This window comes from Biomphalaria glabrata, chromosome 16 (genome assembly GCF_947242115.1).
Source record: "Biomphalaria glabrata chromosome 16, xgBioGlab47.1, whole genome shotgun sequence".
Classification (NCBI taxonomy): domain Eukaryota; kingdom Metazoa; phylum Mollusca; class Gastropoda; family Planorbidae; genus Biomphalaria; species Biomphalaria glabrata.
The window spans coordinates 4,036,832-4,055,517 of NC_074726.1; the positions used below are offsets into that span (position 1 = coordinate 4,036,832).

Consider the following 18,686-nt stretch of genomic DNA (forward strand, 5'->3'; position numbering starts at 1 on the left):
GGAATTGAGTGACTGATTTTGTGCTTCGATTCTTTTTATTTTAGATGAGATTTTAAAACTAAACCATCACTAGCCACGGCGCAGCAAGGGGGTTTTGAGTTTAAAACCCCTACCAAGGGGTTTTGCAGTCAAATCCCCCTCTTCTATAAAACAACCCCCCTTCCCCCCCCCCCGAAAAAAAAAAGAATGCAAACGACAATTACCTTATTCCAAGAGCGTAGCTAAGGATGATTTTTTTTTAAAACCACCTTCAAAATTTACGATAAAACCCCATGTATCGATATAAGTCTATCCATGCATCAGTCACCCGATTCTATGAGCATAGCCAAGAGGGGATTTGCGTTTAAAACCCAATCCATCGGTGTTTAGAGCAAAAAAACACCTCTACAATATAAAAAAAAGCTAATTACTTACTCAAATTTATAAAAGCGTAGCCAAATGGGTTTAGAGTTTAAGCCTCCCTAAAGCTAAAAAATACCTCTTCAAAATAAAAAAATCAAATCTATGAGCGAAGCCAAGAGAGGTTTTGAGTATAAACCCCCATTCGGAGGGGTTTGAAGCTGAAAAATACCCCTTTAATATAAAAAAAAAAATTGCACACTCAAAAAACTATGAGCGTAGCCAAAGGGGTTTTGAGTTTAAACCCCTTCCAGCGAGGTATGATGCAAACAAAAAAATACCTCTTTAATTTAAAAAAAAGCAAATTACTCACTCAAAACACTATGAGCGTATGATCAATAATTTAAAATATATATATATATATAAAAAAAAAAAAAATATATATATATAAAATATATATATATATATATAAAAATAAACAAATATTTAACAAAAAAATACAAAAAAATAAAAAAAAAATAAAAAAAAAATAAAAAATAAATACAAAAAAAATAAAAAAAAAAAATAAAAAAAAAAAATACAAAATAAAATAAAAATTAATTAATTAAATATATATATATATATATATATATATATATATATATATATATATATATATATATATATATATATATATATATATATATATATATATATATAATTTTCAAAAAATTAAAAAAAAAAAAAAAATATAATAAAAAAAAAATTAAAAATAATGAAAAAAAAAGAAAAAATTAAAAAAAAAAATAAATAAATAAATAGAACATTTAAAAAAAAAAATTAAAACAAAAAAAAAAAAATAAAAAAAAAAAAATATAAAAACAAATAAAAAATGTAAAAACAAATACAAAAAATTTAACAAAAAATATAAAAATAAATAAATAAAACAAAAATATATTTAAAAAAAAAAAATTAAACAAAATAAAAAATTAAAAAAATATATAAAAACAAATAAAAAAATATAAAAACAAATAAAAAAATATAAAAACCAAATAAAAAAATAATATATATATATATATATATATATATATATATATATATATATATATATATATATATATATATATATATATATATATATATATAAAATAAGAAAAAATAATATTAAAAAAAATATTTTAAAAAAATATAAAAAATAAAAAAAATATTCAAAAAAAATTATATAAAAAAAGAAAAAAAAGAAAAAATAATAAAAAAAAGAAAAAAAATATAGAGAAAAAAATATAGAAAAAAAAATATTTTAAAAAATGGAAAAAAAAAGAAAAAAATACAGATATTAGAAAAATACAAAAAAAAGAAAAAAAAAAAGAAAAAAAAATATTTAAAAAAGAAAAAAAAAAAATATATATATATATATATATAAAGAAAAAATATAAAGAAAAAAATATTTAAAAAAAAAAGATTTTTTTTTACGGATTTTCTTGAGGTTTTGAATAGGAGATTGACCCTTTACAAAACAATTAGACCAGTTAGGCCAGGTTCACATCAAACCTCAACTTCACTTTCACCTATTATTTGGTATGGTGAATCGTTGGGGCACTACACTAGATCTGTCTACTTTTCTTTTCTTATCTGTCATTGGCTTTTAATAGAATTTCATTGTTAAATAACCGCAGTTCCCGGTTTGACCTTAGATCAAATGTTATTATACTAAAAAATGCATTGTTAAAAACTAATCGTATATGAAATAAATTCTACTTTCTAATTATCAAATATCTAAAGCTAACTTAATGTAGTGCTTACTTAAACGTTCTTGGCACATCATAATCTTTTAGAATAATATTGGTAAAACCAGGCAAAGTTCCAAATAACAAAAGTTTTGGTTTATCATTTCCTTTTGCTTCGTCGGTGAAAGCATTTTGAGCGTCCTGAAAGGAAATATAATAAAAGGTAACACATATGGACAAATTCAACCAAGACCAGAGAATAGGCCTTCGCTTTTTAAAAACCTTAGAACAGCACTTACAAAGCTCAACAACAACAGCAAAAAACTGTTATTCAATGGATACCAGCCCATATACAACTAGAAGGAAATGAGAATGCTGACACACTCGCCAAGTGTGGGAGAACTAACTCACAAATAAACTCTGCACTCTATGCAGAAGAAATTAATTGTAAATAAAATAAATGAGAAATGGACGAGCTCTCATCCAAATTACAAGAAAGATGACGCTTACTATAAGCTATCCCGACAAGACCAACATCTAATCTTTCGACTCAGGACCTGACACAACAGAATGCGACAACACATGTACCGGAAGCTCAAAATTGGAACCAGTGAAATCTGCCCATGTGGAGTATCACCAGAAAATGCCGACCACGTCCTCCAAAACTGCTCTCTTTACCAAGAGGCCCGTATAAGACATTGGCCCCAAATCACCCCAGTAGAAAGAAAACTATATGGAGAGCTCCCTGATTTGGAAACCACTGCGCAGTTCATCTCATGTATTAGTCTAGTCATCTGAACACTCCAACATAACAATGAGAACGATGAAGAAGAAGAAGAAGCTTTTACCTTATCTGATGGACCGTTGCCCTTCCTCAACGTGGCGCCCGGGTGGGAACGGTCGCGAGAGGGGACGACTAGTCCAAAGGGTAGCACAACAAGGCTCCCGTATGAGTGCCTAAAAGGTGTTGACAACAATCAAACTTTTTCTTAGTGAGCTGAAAGGTGGTCGGCTTAACAGAGATGCCCCACAATAACGTTTCTTTAGAATTCTTACGCGATGTTTTTAAGTCTTTTTGGAAAACAAAAGTGCTATTAACCTTTTTTACCCTACAACGTAGAGATTTTGCATCAATTGATGCATCGTACTAAAGCCATAATAAATATACTAATTGCAATATTAAATGTCAGAACGTAACCATTTTAGAAGTCACACTGCAGAGACTTTCTTCCAAGCCAATAATAGTCTAACTGTTTTACGCAAAGGATACAATGTAAAACGTACGAAGTGAGCTGTGGTTTTCTATACAGTTTTAAACGATCGTTCATTTTCGTTATAACAATAATATTCTCAAAATGACTTCGGGTATATATCCTTCCTTAACAAATTATTCGTCCGAGCGAGGCTCAGTCACCTGGTACTATATGTTTATGGTTACAGGAATGCATATGGATGGCTGCCTGGTCGTGCGGTTTGCACGCTGGACTGTCGTTCAGATTTATCGATGGTCCCGGGTTCAAACCCTGCCCGCTCCCATCCCCCGTCGTCCTGCGGGAGGTTTGGACTAGGAAGTAATTATCTTCAACTCTCAAGGAACATCCGAAACATGTAAAACATTTTACAAAAAACATATAAAATGAACGGTCATAACATAAAGAGCTCATTTAGTGACCACACACAGGCATCTTTGTCTTCGTCATGTTTCCTGATCAACGATTGGCGTTGATATAGTCTGACCGAGTAAGTTACGAACAGTTAGTTTGCTAGTCCTACCGGATTGTGCACAACAATTATAAATGCTTACACTTATTAAGCTGCGATTAAACATTTGACTATTTCGACACAAGGTAAACAAACGTAAATAATAATAGTTTTATTTAAATCATAATAATAAAAGATAGCACAAAAAAATAAATAAATAATAAAGTACTTAAAAAAAAAAACACTTTTATTAAGTTTGGATTGGTAATGTAATTAAATTTGTAATTCCATAGATTTTTTAGTTGAAAACCACCAAAATAATAATTTTGACGATAAAACTTTCCTTTACGAAATAAAATCTAAAGCAAACTACAGTCATCTAATTCAAAGAGCGTAGCCAAGAGAGGTTACAAGTGGCTGGGCTCCATTAATGAAGTGCAGTGAAAATGTGGCTCAACAAAGATGTATAAGTCGGATTTTAGAAGTCAGTTATAGAGATCAGATCTCAATCAAGGCAATCCTATGCCGAACTTGGAGTCGACCCCTTAGTATGGTTCTGAAAGAGCATCGCATGAGGTTTGCGGGACATGTTCTCCCACATAATGAATTACGCATAATAAGAGTTGCGATGACATAGAGGCCGTTACGAGGAAGAAGCAAACAGGGACATTCTAGAACAACTTGGCGCTACACTTTCATGGATGTCCTCTGGGCAGGTGGGATGAGGCTATGCTAGTGGTTTTGTGAAAGCAGCTTGCCACCCAATGCGCCGAACGATGTGGGAAGATCTAAGTCAGTTAGAATAGCACATAAGGTTTTAAATCTTTTTAATAGTAGGATAATTTAATGTAGATACCTCAAAATATGCATTTTGATGGCTTTCAATACCGGAAATAGTGCTTGGCGGCTGGGCTCCACTCCACGCAGGAGGAGCTCAAAGCGCTCTCCTAGACACCCTAGCTGGTGGCGGGAAGTCAACATTTATTCCACTAACTTAATTAACGAAGAGCCTATTCTAGGGTACAATAAACGTCTTTCGAAAGAATGAAATGTCAGAATGTAATAAAGATCAATTCTGTACACAAACACACACATATATATGTACATTGCAGGGGGGGGGGAGAAAAAATCCCCCCCTAAAAAATCATAGCTATACCCATGGATTTCCATAACTTCTATATTACCCTCTTTAAATGCAGACTGACAAGTTAGTTGTTCACTGTATAATATTTTTGATTATAAAAGTTGTTGATATCACATGACCAGAAAACAAGAATGTGTGTTTCAAACGCTGCCACGTGTTGAAAAGTTTTAAAATTTTTAATTAAACGTTTTAGCTAGTAACTGAAAAAAAATTAATTAAACTACGATTTTAACAAAAATATTTTTTCTAGTTAAACTTTCTTAATTATTTTTTTTTAAGTTAAAAATTAAAGCTTCTAACTTTTTAGTTAACTTTTGCCCATCACTTAGAACGTTAAATGTGTTGCGAAAAATTGTATTAACTCTTTCTCTCCTAACTGACGATACCAACGTTGATTCCACCAGAATGTGGTAACAAATTACGGAGAGAAAGAGTTAAGCTTGGCCAATAGAAACTAACCTGTAAGAAGTCAGCAAATCTATGTTTAGTGTAAGTAGTGTGTGGATAGACGTCGTAACCAAAGCCATAGTTCAATTCTATTGTCATTCCTACGAATCTATTATCACGTAAATGTCTTATACACGCTTGAAAAAGCTCACTTCTTTTTGCTGGGTCTAGATACATTTCATAAAATGTTTCAATATATAAAGTCATTACGAATTTCAATTTTGGATTTTGTCTTTTAGCTTGTGACATCCACGAGTACCTGAAAAATAAAATTCAAGAGTATTTATATTGCAATCAGAATTTTGTTTGGTTTACACACAAAAAAAGGTTTTCAACTTTTTCTATTTATTTGCAGTAAATGTTAATAGTTCAAAATTATTTTTCTATTGCGAGTCATAATTTGTGAGATGTAAGTACTTTAGTAAGATTAAGTCGAGATCATTTGAAAGCAACAAGATTTTATAAAAAGATAAAATTACAAAAAGAGTTTTTGTTATCATACAAATTCTGAGTCTGTCCTTATTAGATTCACCTATAGTCAAGAAATACTCAAACCATGGTTTTGTTTTTATTGTCTAAAGGAAAAAAAAATATCAAAAAATATTTTTTAAATGTTTTTAACTTACAAATAAATAGACACAAATAAATAGAAAACCTATTATTGATAAAGAGACATCTAGAACTTTGGCATGAAAACTAAATGTAATATTTAAGATTAGTGATTTTTAATATTTTGTTAGCATTGTTTTATTTATTTAAAAAAAAAGCAACTTGTTACTAATTATGAGAATTCTGCTTGTTGTATATTCATTTATTTATTTTTTATAAGGATAACTAAGCTTTTTAAAATCTTTTCTAGTTTACTTTATGCAAATAATACAGGTGTCAGACAGTCAAGACCAAGCTAACAGCGGCTTTTTATAGTACAAGGGACGCTAAAAACAACAACAGCAACAACAACAAAAGAAAACATAAGATACAACATTATTTAGTACACGGAAGGCATGCCACTGAACAAACTATTGGGTTTTAAACTCAAAACCCCCTTGGCTGCGCTGGGGCAAGTGATGGTTTAGTATTAAAATCTCACCTGAAATAAACAAAATCAAAGCAAAAAAATCAGTAACTAAAGTCCGTGTCCCCCCCCCCCCTCCTGAACCCCCCCCCTCCTGGCAACGCCCATGCTATACAATACTGCTTCACTTATGTTTGCGTCAAGTATATAAACGTATACATTTAGTTAACAATTCAAGCAAATGTTTATTTGCAATAAGAGAATGATCTTTGTGTCTAGATCCATCGAAAATTCGTAGCAGTCTATTTACGATGATTTATAGTCATAGCTTTTCGCTGCATATAATTTGCAAATAAATTGCACCCAAAAATATAAAACAAAATAGACAATAGCGAACAGGGCTTCAAAAAAAGGCCATCAGTATTGGAGGTGAAAAGCTGACTAGTTTAAGTAGCTTTAAATACCTCGGAGCTATTGTCTCAGATGAGGGAACGAAACCTGAACTACTGGCCAGTATTACACAGTCCACAGTACCCCTTTCAAAACTTAAAATAATATGGACAGACAAAGGCTTAGCCCTCGGAACCAAAATCAGACTGATGCACTTCCTGGTCATGGCCACATTTTTATATGCTTGTGAGTCTTGGACGCTGACTGCAGAGCTAGAGAAAAGGATCCAAGCAATGGAATTTAGATGCTACAGAAGGATCCTTGGTATCACATTTAAAGACCGCATCACAAACCAAGAGATTAGAGACAGGGATACTGCAGCGATTGGACTCTATGATAACCTGCTAACTATCGTTAAAAATCTATGACCATATTACAAGATCTTCGGGGTTAGCTAACACTTTCCTTCAGGGATATGTACCAGGTCAAAGAAGAAGAAGAGGCAGACAGAGAAAGCGATGGGAGGACAACATGGAAGAATGGACGGGAATGATGTTGAAAGAGGTTTTAACTAAGACAATGGACAAAGAGGAATGGAGAAGAAGGGTCGACGAATTTTGCGTGGTGCCCCCCACGGTCCAGCAGACTAAGGGATATGTAAAGGTAATGGTAAATGTATAGAGTGATTTACGTATTAATGAATTATTGGCAAAACAAAAAAGGAAGAGACTTACATTTGTCTGACTTGGGGTTTTACATAAATCACATTTTCTTCATTTGTCACTAACCCTATCGCGATGATAATATAAGAGCAGAGATTTAGGTCGATGTCTGAAGTAGTCAGCCTTGATTGAGAACCAATAAATGGGTTTATCCTGCACATTAACATTTCGCATTGCCCTTGATAAAAATAAAACATTAAAAATTAATTTAATAAAAACAATGTCTAATCATTTTCACACAAAAAAAAATTATATAGTGCTATTTTGTATATTATTATTATTAAATACTTTCTACAATATTCTTACTTTAACCTTAGAACTATAGTAATCATGGAGCTATACAACCTTTTATCTATTTCTGTTTCTGCCTACATTTTTATCTAAACATCTAAAGGTCAAGAGGAAGAATTAGGCCAATAAAACAGGACTTTTTATATGTATATAGTTCGTCCATCGTGGTTCGATGATGACCACTTTGTCATCCAGAGGGCTGAGGGCTTTGCACTGGGGTTTTATGCCTCCTCATGTGGCTGGTGAGACCTATGTGAGCCCGAATGTTCGGCCGCACACTGAGCAGGTTATTCCAACTGGAGCTAGTGTCGTTTGCCTTACTTTTCTTCTCTGGCGTTTTTCTTCTGCCATCGTGGTTCTCTTTTCCTCAGCAACCTGTGCACCAGTTTTCACAGCTCGACGCCATGATGCTCTGTCATGTGCCTCTGTCTCCCAGGTGGCTGGGTCTATGCTGAACGCCTTCAGAGAAGATTTGATGACCACCTTTCGAGCGCTTTCCTTCGGTTAGTTGGACATACAAGAGTCGTTTAGGGATGCTATGGTCTTCCATTCTGCAGACGTGTCCTGCCCATCACAGCTAGGACTGCATCAGGATTGTGTGGATGCTTTGCAGACAGCTCTTTGAAGGACTTAAGTATCTAGTATTGTGTCTTGCCATTTGACATTCAGTCATGTGGAAGTGGTTCAGTTTCTTTGCATGTAATCTGTACACTGTCCATGTTTCTAAGCATAGAGCAATGTAGGGAGGATGACGGCTCGATAGACCCCTAGCTTTGTATTTGTGGTGATACCACGTCTGTTCCAGACATTTGTAGACAGTGTGCCGTAGGATGCACTGGCTTTGGAGATACGAAGGTCTATTTCACTATCGATTTTTCCGTTTCTGGAGAGTGTGCTGCCAAGATATGTGAATTTGTCCACTACGTTTATAGTGATGCTTGGATCTGAGTAGGCTTTCCCAGAAGCAGGTAAATATAAGACTTCAGTCTTGTTTGTGTTAATGATAAGGCCAAAGTCTGAGCATGCTCTTGAGAAGTCACTGACGATGCTCTGTAGATCATTTTCAGAGGAGGCATTTAGGGCACAGTCGTCAGCAAATAGCAAGGACCTATTAACCTGGTCATGTACACACAGACTACGTTTAGCAAATAAGACTAGCCGAAATGCGCATTCAAGGATGGCCATTCTTTTTATGTCTTATAATGCTATAGATTTGCAAGGAGCCTTATTTATTTTCTTCCTCTGACAGTTTTGCTAATGATTTTGCAAGTGGACTGAAACTCGTGTATAAAATGGTCCGCAAAATCGTAAGGAGCCAATTCACTTCCTGCAAATGACTTTTCAACCAAGGAATTATATTTGGAAGTCTCTAGAGCTGCAATCCTTCAGTTTCAAAATTACTAGAAGACAGTTTTTTTTTCTGTTGTAGTTATTGTTTAATATCTTTTTTTAGGTCTAACCGCTAGGCTGCTCTTTTACAGAGAATGAAATTTAAGTACCTTTCACGTTGTGCTCGACCTCCGGCTTCATCGTTAGTATCAAGATGACTGAGTTTACATCTTTTTGAATGTTTCCCATTAAGAACTAAAAAGTAAAGCTCCATTTAAGACCCTGTAGTCTATAGGGCAGATGATGTAAAGTTCATATGTTTCTTTGGCTTAGGTTTACGAGGGTGCTTTGTGGCCAACCACTTTTATTTTTCCAACCAACGTTAGGTACCCATTAGAGCTTCATGAACTAAGTTGCGCCCAGAGATCCTTACATGAAAAATCACAGTCTTCACCAGGAATCGAACCCTGGACACCCTGTTTGGAAGCCATGCGTTTACCGCTCAGCAATACGGAACAATTATTCCGAAACGCAGGGAGTTACCATTGGCCCACAGTTTCAAGTGTCTTCGCCTCAAATTGTACAACAGTTTCAAATTATCCGGTATCACAACGAGAAATAAAAGATAGATTTTTGATTGCACATGAATTTTTTGCTTAAATTAATTTAAATTATAGATTAATTTTTTAAAAAATTAAAAAAAAAGAAAAGAAAAAAGTTTTTCATTAAACTTACCTGAACTTTGATATACAAATGTTAAAAAGAGGAAAGATAATGCTATTGCTCTCTCCATACTAGGAAAAAAATAAAAAATAATAATTAGTTAGGTTTTAGTATTAATAAATCAATTTTTTTTTTAAATTTTAAAGTTGTGTTTTTTTCTCTACGTCGATCGGTCGAATTTTAACCTCAACTTACAATTTAATTTCTTCTTAATTTTTCTGAATTAACAGTGCTTTTTTTTTTTTGGGGGGGGGGGGTTTTAGAAGGGCTTTTTTTTATAACACTTTGTGCTAAAATGTTAAAAGGTTTAATTAGTCAACACATTTTCATTAGTTTAAAGATAGGCCTACTCTTGTGTATCTTTGGCCTGCTTGTAAATCCCTTCCCCCCCCTCCCAAAAAAAAAGATAGGTAAAATAAAAGCGGTACGTTTTGTCTTGGCGACGCAGTTTTGGTGGGGGGCGCTGGGGACGTTTTGTTGCGAGATATAATTTGACGATAATTTAATAAGCCCGTAGCGTTTATAACGTATTTATAGGGTATTTATTTCACTCTACCATAATATTGTATGTTAAGTATGAATTCTAACACCGTCCAGCAAATTGTTGTTTTTTTTTATAAATATAAAGGTTTTGCTTATTTCATGACTATAGGCCTATAATAAGTCAGATTCCTGAATGGTAACGACATGTTATCCCCTCCCCTTTATCTATATGTGAGTTTTGCTAATTTCACTGGATGACATTTTTCGATTTCTTTCCAAAATCAATTATTTTATTTGACATTAGTGTAATACTTTCATAAACAAAAACCATGCTAACATCTAATACTTTTTTACGCTGCCTGACGACAATAACTCCACACATAGTAAAGATCAAGACACGGAATGTGGTCAGTACAAACTCTGACGTGAATCCACAAATGTAAACAAACACCAGGGGCGACAATAGATAGAAACTAATTCACTACACTAAGATACTTTGAAAAGATATATTTTGAGAAATTGGGTAGGGGGTGATTTGGGTGACACATCTCGCATTGACGAATGAACACATGAAGACAGAGGTAGTGAAGAAAGAGAAATCTGCGAGACTTGATTGGATTAATGAGTGGGTTGTGGCATTGACAAGAATACAAACTTTTTGTGTGTGATTATCCTATTCTGAGAATGCCTGATCCTTTTCTTCCGTTCTTTTTCTACAGACAGATGCGTCAGAGAAAGGCAGTTCAGGTGTACTTAGTCAGAGAAAGGCAGTTCAGGTGTACTTAGTCAGAGAAAGGCAGTTCAGGTGTACTTAGTCAGAGAAAGGCAGTTCAGGTGTACTTAGTCAGAGAAAGGCAGTTCAGGTGTACTTAGTCAGAGAAAGGCAGTTCAGGTGTACTTAGTCAGAGAAAGGCAGTTCAGGTGTACTTAGTCAGAGAAAGGCAGTTCAGGTGTACTTAGTCAGAGAAAGGCAGTTCAGGTGTACTTAGTCAGAGAAAGGCAGTTCAGGTGTACTTAGTCAGAGAAAGGCAGTTCAGGTGTACTTAGTCAGAGAAAGGCAGTTCAGGTGTACTTAGTCAGAGAAAGGCAGTTCAGGTGTACTTAGTCAGATAAAGGCAGTTCAGGTGTACTTAGTCAGATAAAGGCAGTTCAGGTGTACTTAGTCAGATAAAGGCAGTTCAGGTGTACTTAGTCAGATAAAGGCAGTTCAGGTGTACTTAGTCAGAGAAAGGCATTTCAGGTGTACTTAGTCAGAGAAAGGCATTGGCCATTGTGTGGTCTATCCTTGAGCGGGAAGGCCTGGCCATTGTGTGGTCTATCCTTAAGCGGGAAGACTTGGCCATTGTGTGGTCTATCCTCGAGAGGAAAGGCCTGGCCATTGTATGATCTATCCTTGAGAAAGAAGGCCTGGCCATTGTGTGGTATATTATTGAGAGGGAAGGCCTGGCCATTGTGTGGTCTGTCCTTGAGTGGAAAGGCTTGGCCATTGCGTGGTCTATTCTTGAGCGGGAAGGCTTGGCCATTGTGTGGTCTATCCATGAACGGGAAGGCTTGGCCATTGTGTGGTCTATCCTTGAGTGGAAAGGCTTGGCCATTGCGTGGTCTATTCTTGAGCGGAAAGGCTTGGCCATTGTGTGGTCTATCCTTGAGCGGGAAGGCCTGGCCATTGTATGGTCTATCCTTGAGCGGGAAGGCTTGGCCATTGTGTGGTTTATCCTTGAGTGGAAAGGTTTGGTCATTGTGGGGTCTATTCTTGAGCGGGAAGGCTTGGCCATTGTGTGGTCTATCCTTGAGCGGGAAGGCTTGGCCATTGTGTGGTCTATCCTTGAGCGGGAAGGCCTGGCCATTGTACGGTCTATCCTTGAGCAAGAAGGCCTGGCCATTGTGTGGTTTATCCTTCAGAGGGTTACTTAGCGCTGCGTTCGTCATTTGCGCTAATTAGTTTTTGTGTAGTAGAATGATCTCCCCTTGTTGCTTGTCATTATTTCTTGTGACGTAGAGTGAGTGGGCGTATGACTCTTGTCATAGGTCGTCTGTTTCATTCTCTCCATCTTGTACTATAGAGACGAGTTGTGGTTTTGGGGAGCTCTTGAATTTCTCCTTGTGCTTATGTTACTGAACAACCTTAGCGTTTGCCTTGGATATATTCTTATTGAATTATATTGACCCCTGTTTAGGGTGAGTTTTATTTTTATTTTGTATAGTTATTACTATTTGGATTCGATCATAATAGTAATTCTATAATTAGACTAGATGATTAGAAGAATCTTTTCTTTTATTTTTCTTTAGGGTCTTAGTCTTAGTGTCAAGTCTTAGTGTCAAGATTCAGTGTCAAGTCTCAGTGTTAGACTCAGTGTCAAGTCTTAGTGTCAAGACTCAGTTTCAAGTCTCAGTGATACACTCAGAGTCTTAGTCTCAGTTTTCAGTTTCAGTTTTCAGTATTGAGATCTTAGCTTGAGGCTACATGACTGAGGTTTCCAATTCCATCTCAGTCTGTCGGACGTTTCAAGTTTGTTTTACGAGTCCGAGGTTCCAGACTGCGGGTGGCTTTTTCCAGACATGGTGGTACAGTTCGAAGATGTGAGCTTTGGTGTTACTTTGAACTTGTACTTGTTTATTGTGGATGAACAGTATCTTGGATAGGAGATATATGGACTAGTCATGAAGTTGTTGTCATGAAATATTGTTGAAGGCAATATTACTGAACTTTATAATTTAAGGTGAATTTGTTTGTTTGATGTATTGTAATCATAGTATCAGTATTGAATTTCTACATCATATTATATGTACTTATATTTGCTTATCATATCATAAATCAGAGGGCATTATCATTGTAAATATTTCATTAGATTTAATTCATATTTTTATTTAAATCATCATACACTTGGTTTGTTGGTGTTTGTACTACTAGGTGTGTATGGTGTGACTGTCGGGCTGAACTTGGGCCTAAAATATATTACAAGTTATAATTATATTATAACACACACATTGAAATAATATTAATTTTAATTACCTAGACACATTTGGAATACTTAATAATAATTTAGTAATTTCAAAATACAAAGATCATGACAGATGGATGGATAAAATAGGAATTATATCATTCTCGAATGGAACAATTGTTTTGAAACGCTGCTGGAAGGAAGTTTCCGTTGGTCTAGAATTTTAAGAAACTTAGACTCAAATCTAACAACAGTTTAAAACTATCCAGCATCTTAACCTGAAATAAAAGCTTGATCTTTGCTGCAGGCTGCACATGAAAATATGTTTTGCATAAGTTAATATAAATTATATTTTTTAAGTGCCATTCAAAATATAATTAAAAGAAAAAAAAACAATTTTTAAAAGCTTACCTGAACTTAGACACACAAAAGTTAACAAAAGAAAATATTGCTATTGCTCTCTGCATACTACAAAAATAAATTATTATCATTCCGTCCGACAAGTTTAAAATAAAAAAGAATTTACATAGAAAAATAAATAGCACTTTTGTAGTATGAAATGTCAAGAAAATTGTGTAATTTCTCTGCATCGGATCGGTCAAGTTACAATGCTCCACACCAAATTTAATTTCTTAACTAATTTTGAATCTTTAAGTCATCGCTTGTAACAATGTATCGTAACAAATAGTAAACATTGTACTAAGTTTTATTTTGATATCAAAGTTGAATAATGTCACGTTGACAGATATAGAAGCAGTTTCTGCTTATATAAAACGTTTGTTCTATACATAAAAGAAATGCGTACCATAAGACTATACCCACCACCGTGGTGATAGATGGTACAAGACATAACAGATATCAGACGTATAAATAGCAAGCGTGATAACTCATATTTAAACAAGTAAAAAAAAAATAATATCAACAAAAAAAAACAAAAAACAATTATTTAAGCCGTAAATAGCTTTCGCGACCAACACGTAGTGTACTGCAAGTGCAGTTATCTTCCCACACTTAATTATCTTCCCCTACAGTGGGGTTACCTTGTACGTGCGTGTGTGCGATGCTGAATGAATATTGAGCTACGTATACACATATTAGCCTATTTCAAAAATGCATCTCTCTCCTTTGAGAGAGGGAGATAGATAATTATATAGAGAAAAAGGAAAAGAGAGAGAGAGGGTTACTGGTAATGTTACCAACTCGGCCACTCTATAGGTTAACGTCATTCTAGGTTGCGGTGGTCTCGTTTTATAGGAGTGCACTGATGGCATGAAAATACTTTTTTTTTCAATGGCCTCTTAATTGTAATATCGTAATGTGTCACACTCGAAGGCCATTAACTGTATTTATTATCTAATTTAATGTCAGATATTATTTTGTTATTTCCCTTACATCTTCTCTATAACATCGAGGAAGGGCATTAACCTGTTTTGATTATTTGGCTCATACAATGTAAGATATTTTTATTTTTTTCCGTTAGCTTTTGTTATTCAGTCACGGGTCACAATAAGAAACGCATAACGATATGAGCTATTATCTTCTTTAAGCTGAATGCGACCAAAGACTATAAGTTATAGACAAAACTGATTTTATATTCAATATCATCATGACGATTGTATAATAGTAGTATCAAAAATAATCTATATATATATATATATATAATCCTCCTCTTCGCTCAACAGTTTGGACGAGAAGTAAGAAGAAGTAAGAAGTAAGAAGAAGTAAAGGAAAGATCACTCTGTTATTTCTGCGGATAGTCACCCCTCGAAAAAAACAAGAGGGGGGGGGATAATATAAATATCTAGGCGTTATCATCAACAACAAGCTTTCATGGGAAGACCACCTTGGAACTCTGACAAAGAAAACAGCCCAGCGACTCAATCAAAACAATAACGGAGCGGTACAAAAACTCGTTCGTACCTCACTCGGTCAGACTCTATCACCGCCACTCATTGATCAGGGAACATGAAATGCACCAAGATACCTGTGTGTAGTCGCTGAATGAACTCTTTATGTTGTCTGTTGTATTTATGTGTATTTTTCTGTTGTGTTGTCTTTATATGAGAAACGAGTCCTTGTAATCACAACAAATTTCCGTAAAGATCAATAAAGCAGTCTTTGTCTTAGTCTTAGTCTTAACAAGTATTGACACATCGCTACTGATTGCTGCCTGGTAGTGTCGTTGGCGCGCTGGACTTTCAAGCCCTGCCCGCTCCCATCCCTCTTCGTCCTGCGGGAGGTTTGGACTAGGAAGCAAACTATCGTCAACTCTGAAGGAACATCCGAAACATGTAAAACATTTAACAAGCAAACATTTTACAAACACTAAATAGCAGCGCCGGACTTCACCATTGCGACTAAGAAGTCATGGAAAGAGAACAAGTAATCTACTATGTATGTTTACAGGTCACTAAATACCAGGGCCGGACTTAATCATTGTGGAGGGGGCCCTTAAACGAGTGTCTGGAGTGAGTCCCCCAAAAAATTAAATATTACGCCACTGTCATGTAATCTGGATCTTTACGTTGTTATATAAGTCAGTCACCCTGTTGCATGTATTCCACACAGATTATTAACTCTTTCCGTGCGGGCTTACTCTCAATTTCAAGGAGTAGCGCTGACTAGTGCCGTGTTACTCTCAGGAAGTAACTTGGTATATAGGGTAGTTTATTTCACCATCTATATCCTTGTTAAACTTTCTTTTTCTATTTATTTTCTAATGCGAGAGTGATTGTTCTAGGATTATATCTTAAATTGGATGCCGCTTATTTGATTTTTATTTTCAAAGGAGCTGAACTTAGAAAAATCTTTTTTTTTTCTATTTATTAGTATAAAGGTAAAAAACAAAATTGGTATTAGTATATGTGACAAGATACGCAGAATCAGGTTTCTCTTATATTTTAAGAATATGCAGAAAAAATACAGATTACATATTTGTACTTTGATTTCTCCGGAGATAAATAGTTGGTTTTTTTTTTAGCATACCGGTTATCCTAATAGTAGCTTACGTCATATGGCCTCAGCGCCAGCGACGCTCTGAACAGGGAGAGGTGATTACATCACACCTAGTTCTGCTTTGAAAACTACGATCGTACGTATCGGTACGGAAGAAGAAAGGGAGAAAATAGCCACTGGTACGGTACGGTAGGAGAGAAACACTGGCACTGGACTCCATAACAGAATGTAATACTAGTGGACTTATTGTGAGCTGGCGCTCCTAGATCTAATTTTTTATCTATTTATATCTGTATTTTAATTTTTGTAAACTGTCTAGGCTAGTGCTGAGTGCATGCCTGTCTCCCGCCAGCTCTTTAACTTTAAAGTTAGTGTAGATGAGTCATGACCTGGCTCTATAAATAGAACGGATGCGGCCGTGTCTTGTCCCTTTTTCCGGTGTTGACCGCTGGTCAGTGCTTGATTAGCTGGTCTGTGTGACCAAGCAGTGAGTTAGAAAGTTATTTTTAGTGTTGTTCCTCTGTGGACGTTTTCTGTGTGGACTGCCTGTAAGTTGAGAAATTGTTTTATTTTTACTTGATATATTTTAATTAGGATTGATTGTTGTTAGATTGTTTTGATGTAAACGGATTAGTGCCGTGCATCACAGGCTTAATTACTCAGCCATTGTCTATGATGGAATAGGAAACTCCATTAATCTGGATAGCGCCCCCCCCCAGCTATCCCTAATAATCCCCTTGTTGCTTTTCTATACTATGTCTATTTGTTAATGTTTCTAAAAGTATTTCCATTAATATTATAATGATTATTGTATATATTTTTTATGTTTTTTTATATTTGTAATTGCAGGCTATAATTCCTGTCTGCCTGTCTGCTGTAGTTCTGCTTTACTGCTGCTAGTAGCTTACCGTTTAGTGTTGGGGTAATTTAGGTTAATTGAGTGGTTTATTGTTTTGTAGTGGGTATATTTGTTTTATTACTGTTTTTTTGTGTCAATGTAAATAAAGTGTATATATATTTTGTTTTATAAATTTAGTTGGTTGTTTCTCTTAGTTAGCTAGATTAGTTTAGTTTAGTTTAATTGTGCTGTCTGGTTGCTTAGGCTACTCTAGCCCCTTGGTCGCTGACCGAGGTGCACAGATTGGGCCCACCCAGTAGAGCTACCACCTGCCTACTGTTATAAATGAATAAATAATGAGCAGCAGATACCACAAAAAGGCCTCACTCAGTTAGCGCCACCCTGACCTGCTCACATATGAAAAGAGAAGGGGAAGCGGTAGGTGGAATCACTACTCACCCCCCCCCCCCCGGAGTGTACCCAAAATAAATCACGAAGATATTCTGAAGCGTATAGCAGCAGCGATCAAGTACTTAGCAAAAACAAACTCAAGCTTACGTGGTCACAACGAAAAAATGAATTCACCCAATCCTGGGAACTTACTTGCATCTTTGAAATTTCTTGCAGATTTTGATGAAGTTATGAAACACCACTTACATAGAATTGAATATGGGAATACACAGTATTTGTCACCGGAAAATCAAAATGAGTTCATTTACTTGATGGGCAATAAAGTTAGGGAATCAATTGTTGGGAAAGTCAAGCAAGTTTGTTACTTTTCACTCATGCTTGATTCTACCCCAGATGTTTCTCATCAAGATTAGGTATACATAGTAGTTTGTAATTTGGATGTTGATAATTTTCCAAATAAAAGAGTCATGCATTGTTTACTTTGAAGTTTTGAAACCTGATGGACAACATTATAAAGAACATGTTCTGAAAACTCTTTAAGATATTGGAATGGACATTGATCTTTGCAGAGGTCAAACCTATGTTAACGCAGCCACAAGGAGTGGCCGTCTGTCTGGACTGCAGAAACGTCTCCTTGACAAAAATGCAAAGGCAACATTTCTGAACTGTGATAATCACTCTCTGAACATGGCAGCTCTTCATTCTGCCTAGATAGATCCATCAATTGTCACCTTTTTTGAGATCTATGAGCATATTATGATACATTCATCTGTTTCTTTGGCCTACAGTTACCGAGCAACGTGCTATGAGGCCAACACAACGACCAACCGCCTTTAATTTCCCCAACTAAAGTCAGTTACCCATTAGAGTTGGGTGGACTCAGTGGCGCCCTAAAAATCCCGAAATTCAAAAGCCCAGTATTCACCGAGATTCCAAACTAGTGTCTCAGGTTCGGAAGCCAAGCTCCTAACCATTCGACCACCGCGCCCTCTGTGATTGCAAAGATGTTCTAAAATATCTCTAAAATCCGAAGCTAAGAGCTTGATAATTCAGCCACCATGCCCACAATAAAGTCTAACCAAGTTTATTTCAACACCAATAAGAAGCTCTAGGCGGTTGTCTAGTTGGCATATGACTAAGACCGGCCCTGTCGCTACTCTTAAAAACGGAAGACAATATATATTTATAATATATTATGGATTGAGTATTAAAGCAATAGTGCTAAACACATGACATAGTCATCAACTGTC

At 35.4% G+C, this 18,686-nt stretch overlaps 2 protein-coding genes across 2 annotated transcripts in view; both read right to left on the minus strand.

The window, feature by feature from the left end:
- Positions 1–14,081, minus strand: part of LOC106068186 (chitotriosidase-1-like) — a 30,027-nt gene extending 15,946 nt beyond the window's left edge. Inside the window, exons 1-5 of the mRNA XM_056014859.1 lie at positions 14,038–14,081; positions 9,820–9,878; positions 7,477–7,642; positions 5,350–5,596; positions 2,122–2,246 (exon numbers count right to left, since the gene is read on the minus strand). Of these exons, the coding sequence (XP_055870834.1) occupies positions 2,122–2,246; positions 5,350–5,596; positions 7,477–7,642; positions 9,820–9,877 (596 nt within the window). The 5' untranslated portion in view covers position 9,878; positions 14,038–14,081. The remainder of the gene's footprint in view (positions 1–2,121; positions 2,247–5,349; positions 5,597–7,476; positions 7,643–9,819; positions 9,879–14,037) is intronic.
- Positions 11,527–12,219, minus strand: LOC129923413 (translation initiation factor IF-2-like). The gene has a single exon (XM_056014287.1). The coding sequence runs from the start codon at positions 12,217–12,219 to the stop codon at positions 11,527–11,529; it is 693 nt and encodes a 230-aa protein (XP_055870262.1).
- Positions 14,082–18,686: the final 4,605 nt, after the last annotated feature.

What these genes read in the sequence shown, in the direction of transcription:
- LOC129923413 (XM_056014287.1), bottom strand. Translation starts at nt 12,219, where the DNA reads ATGACGAACGCAGCGCTAAGTAACCCTCTGAAGGATAAACCACACAAT.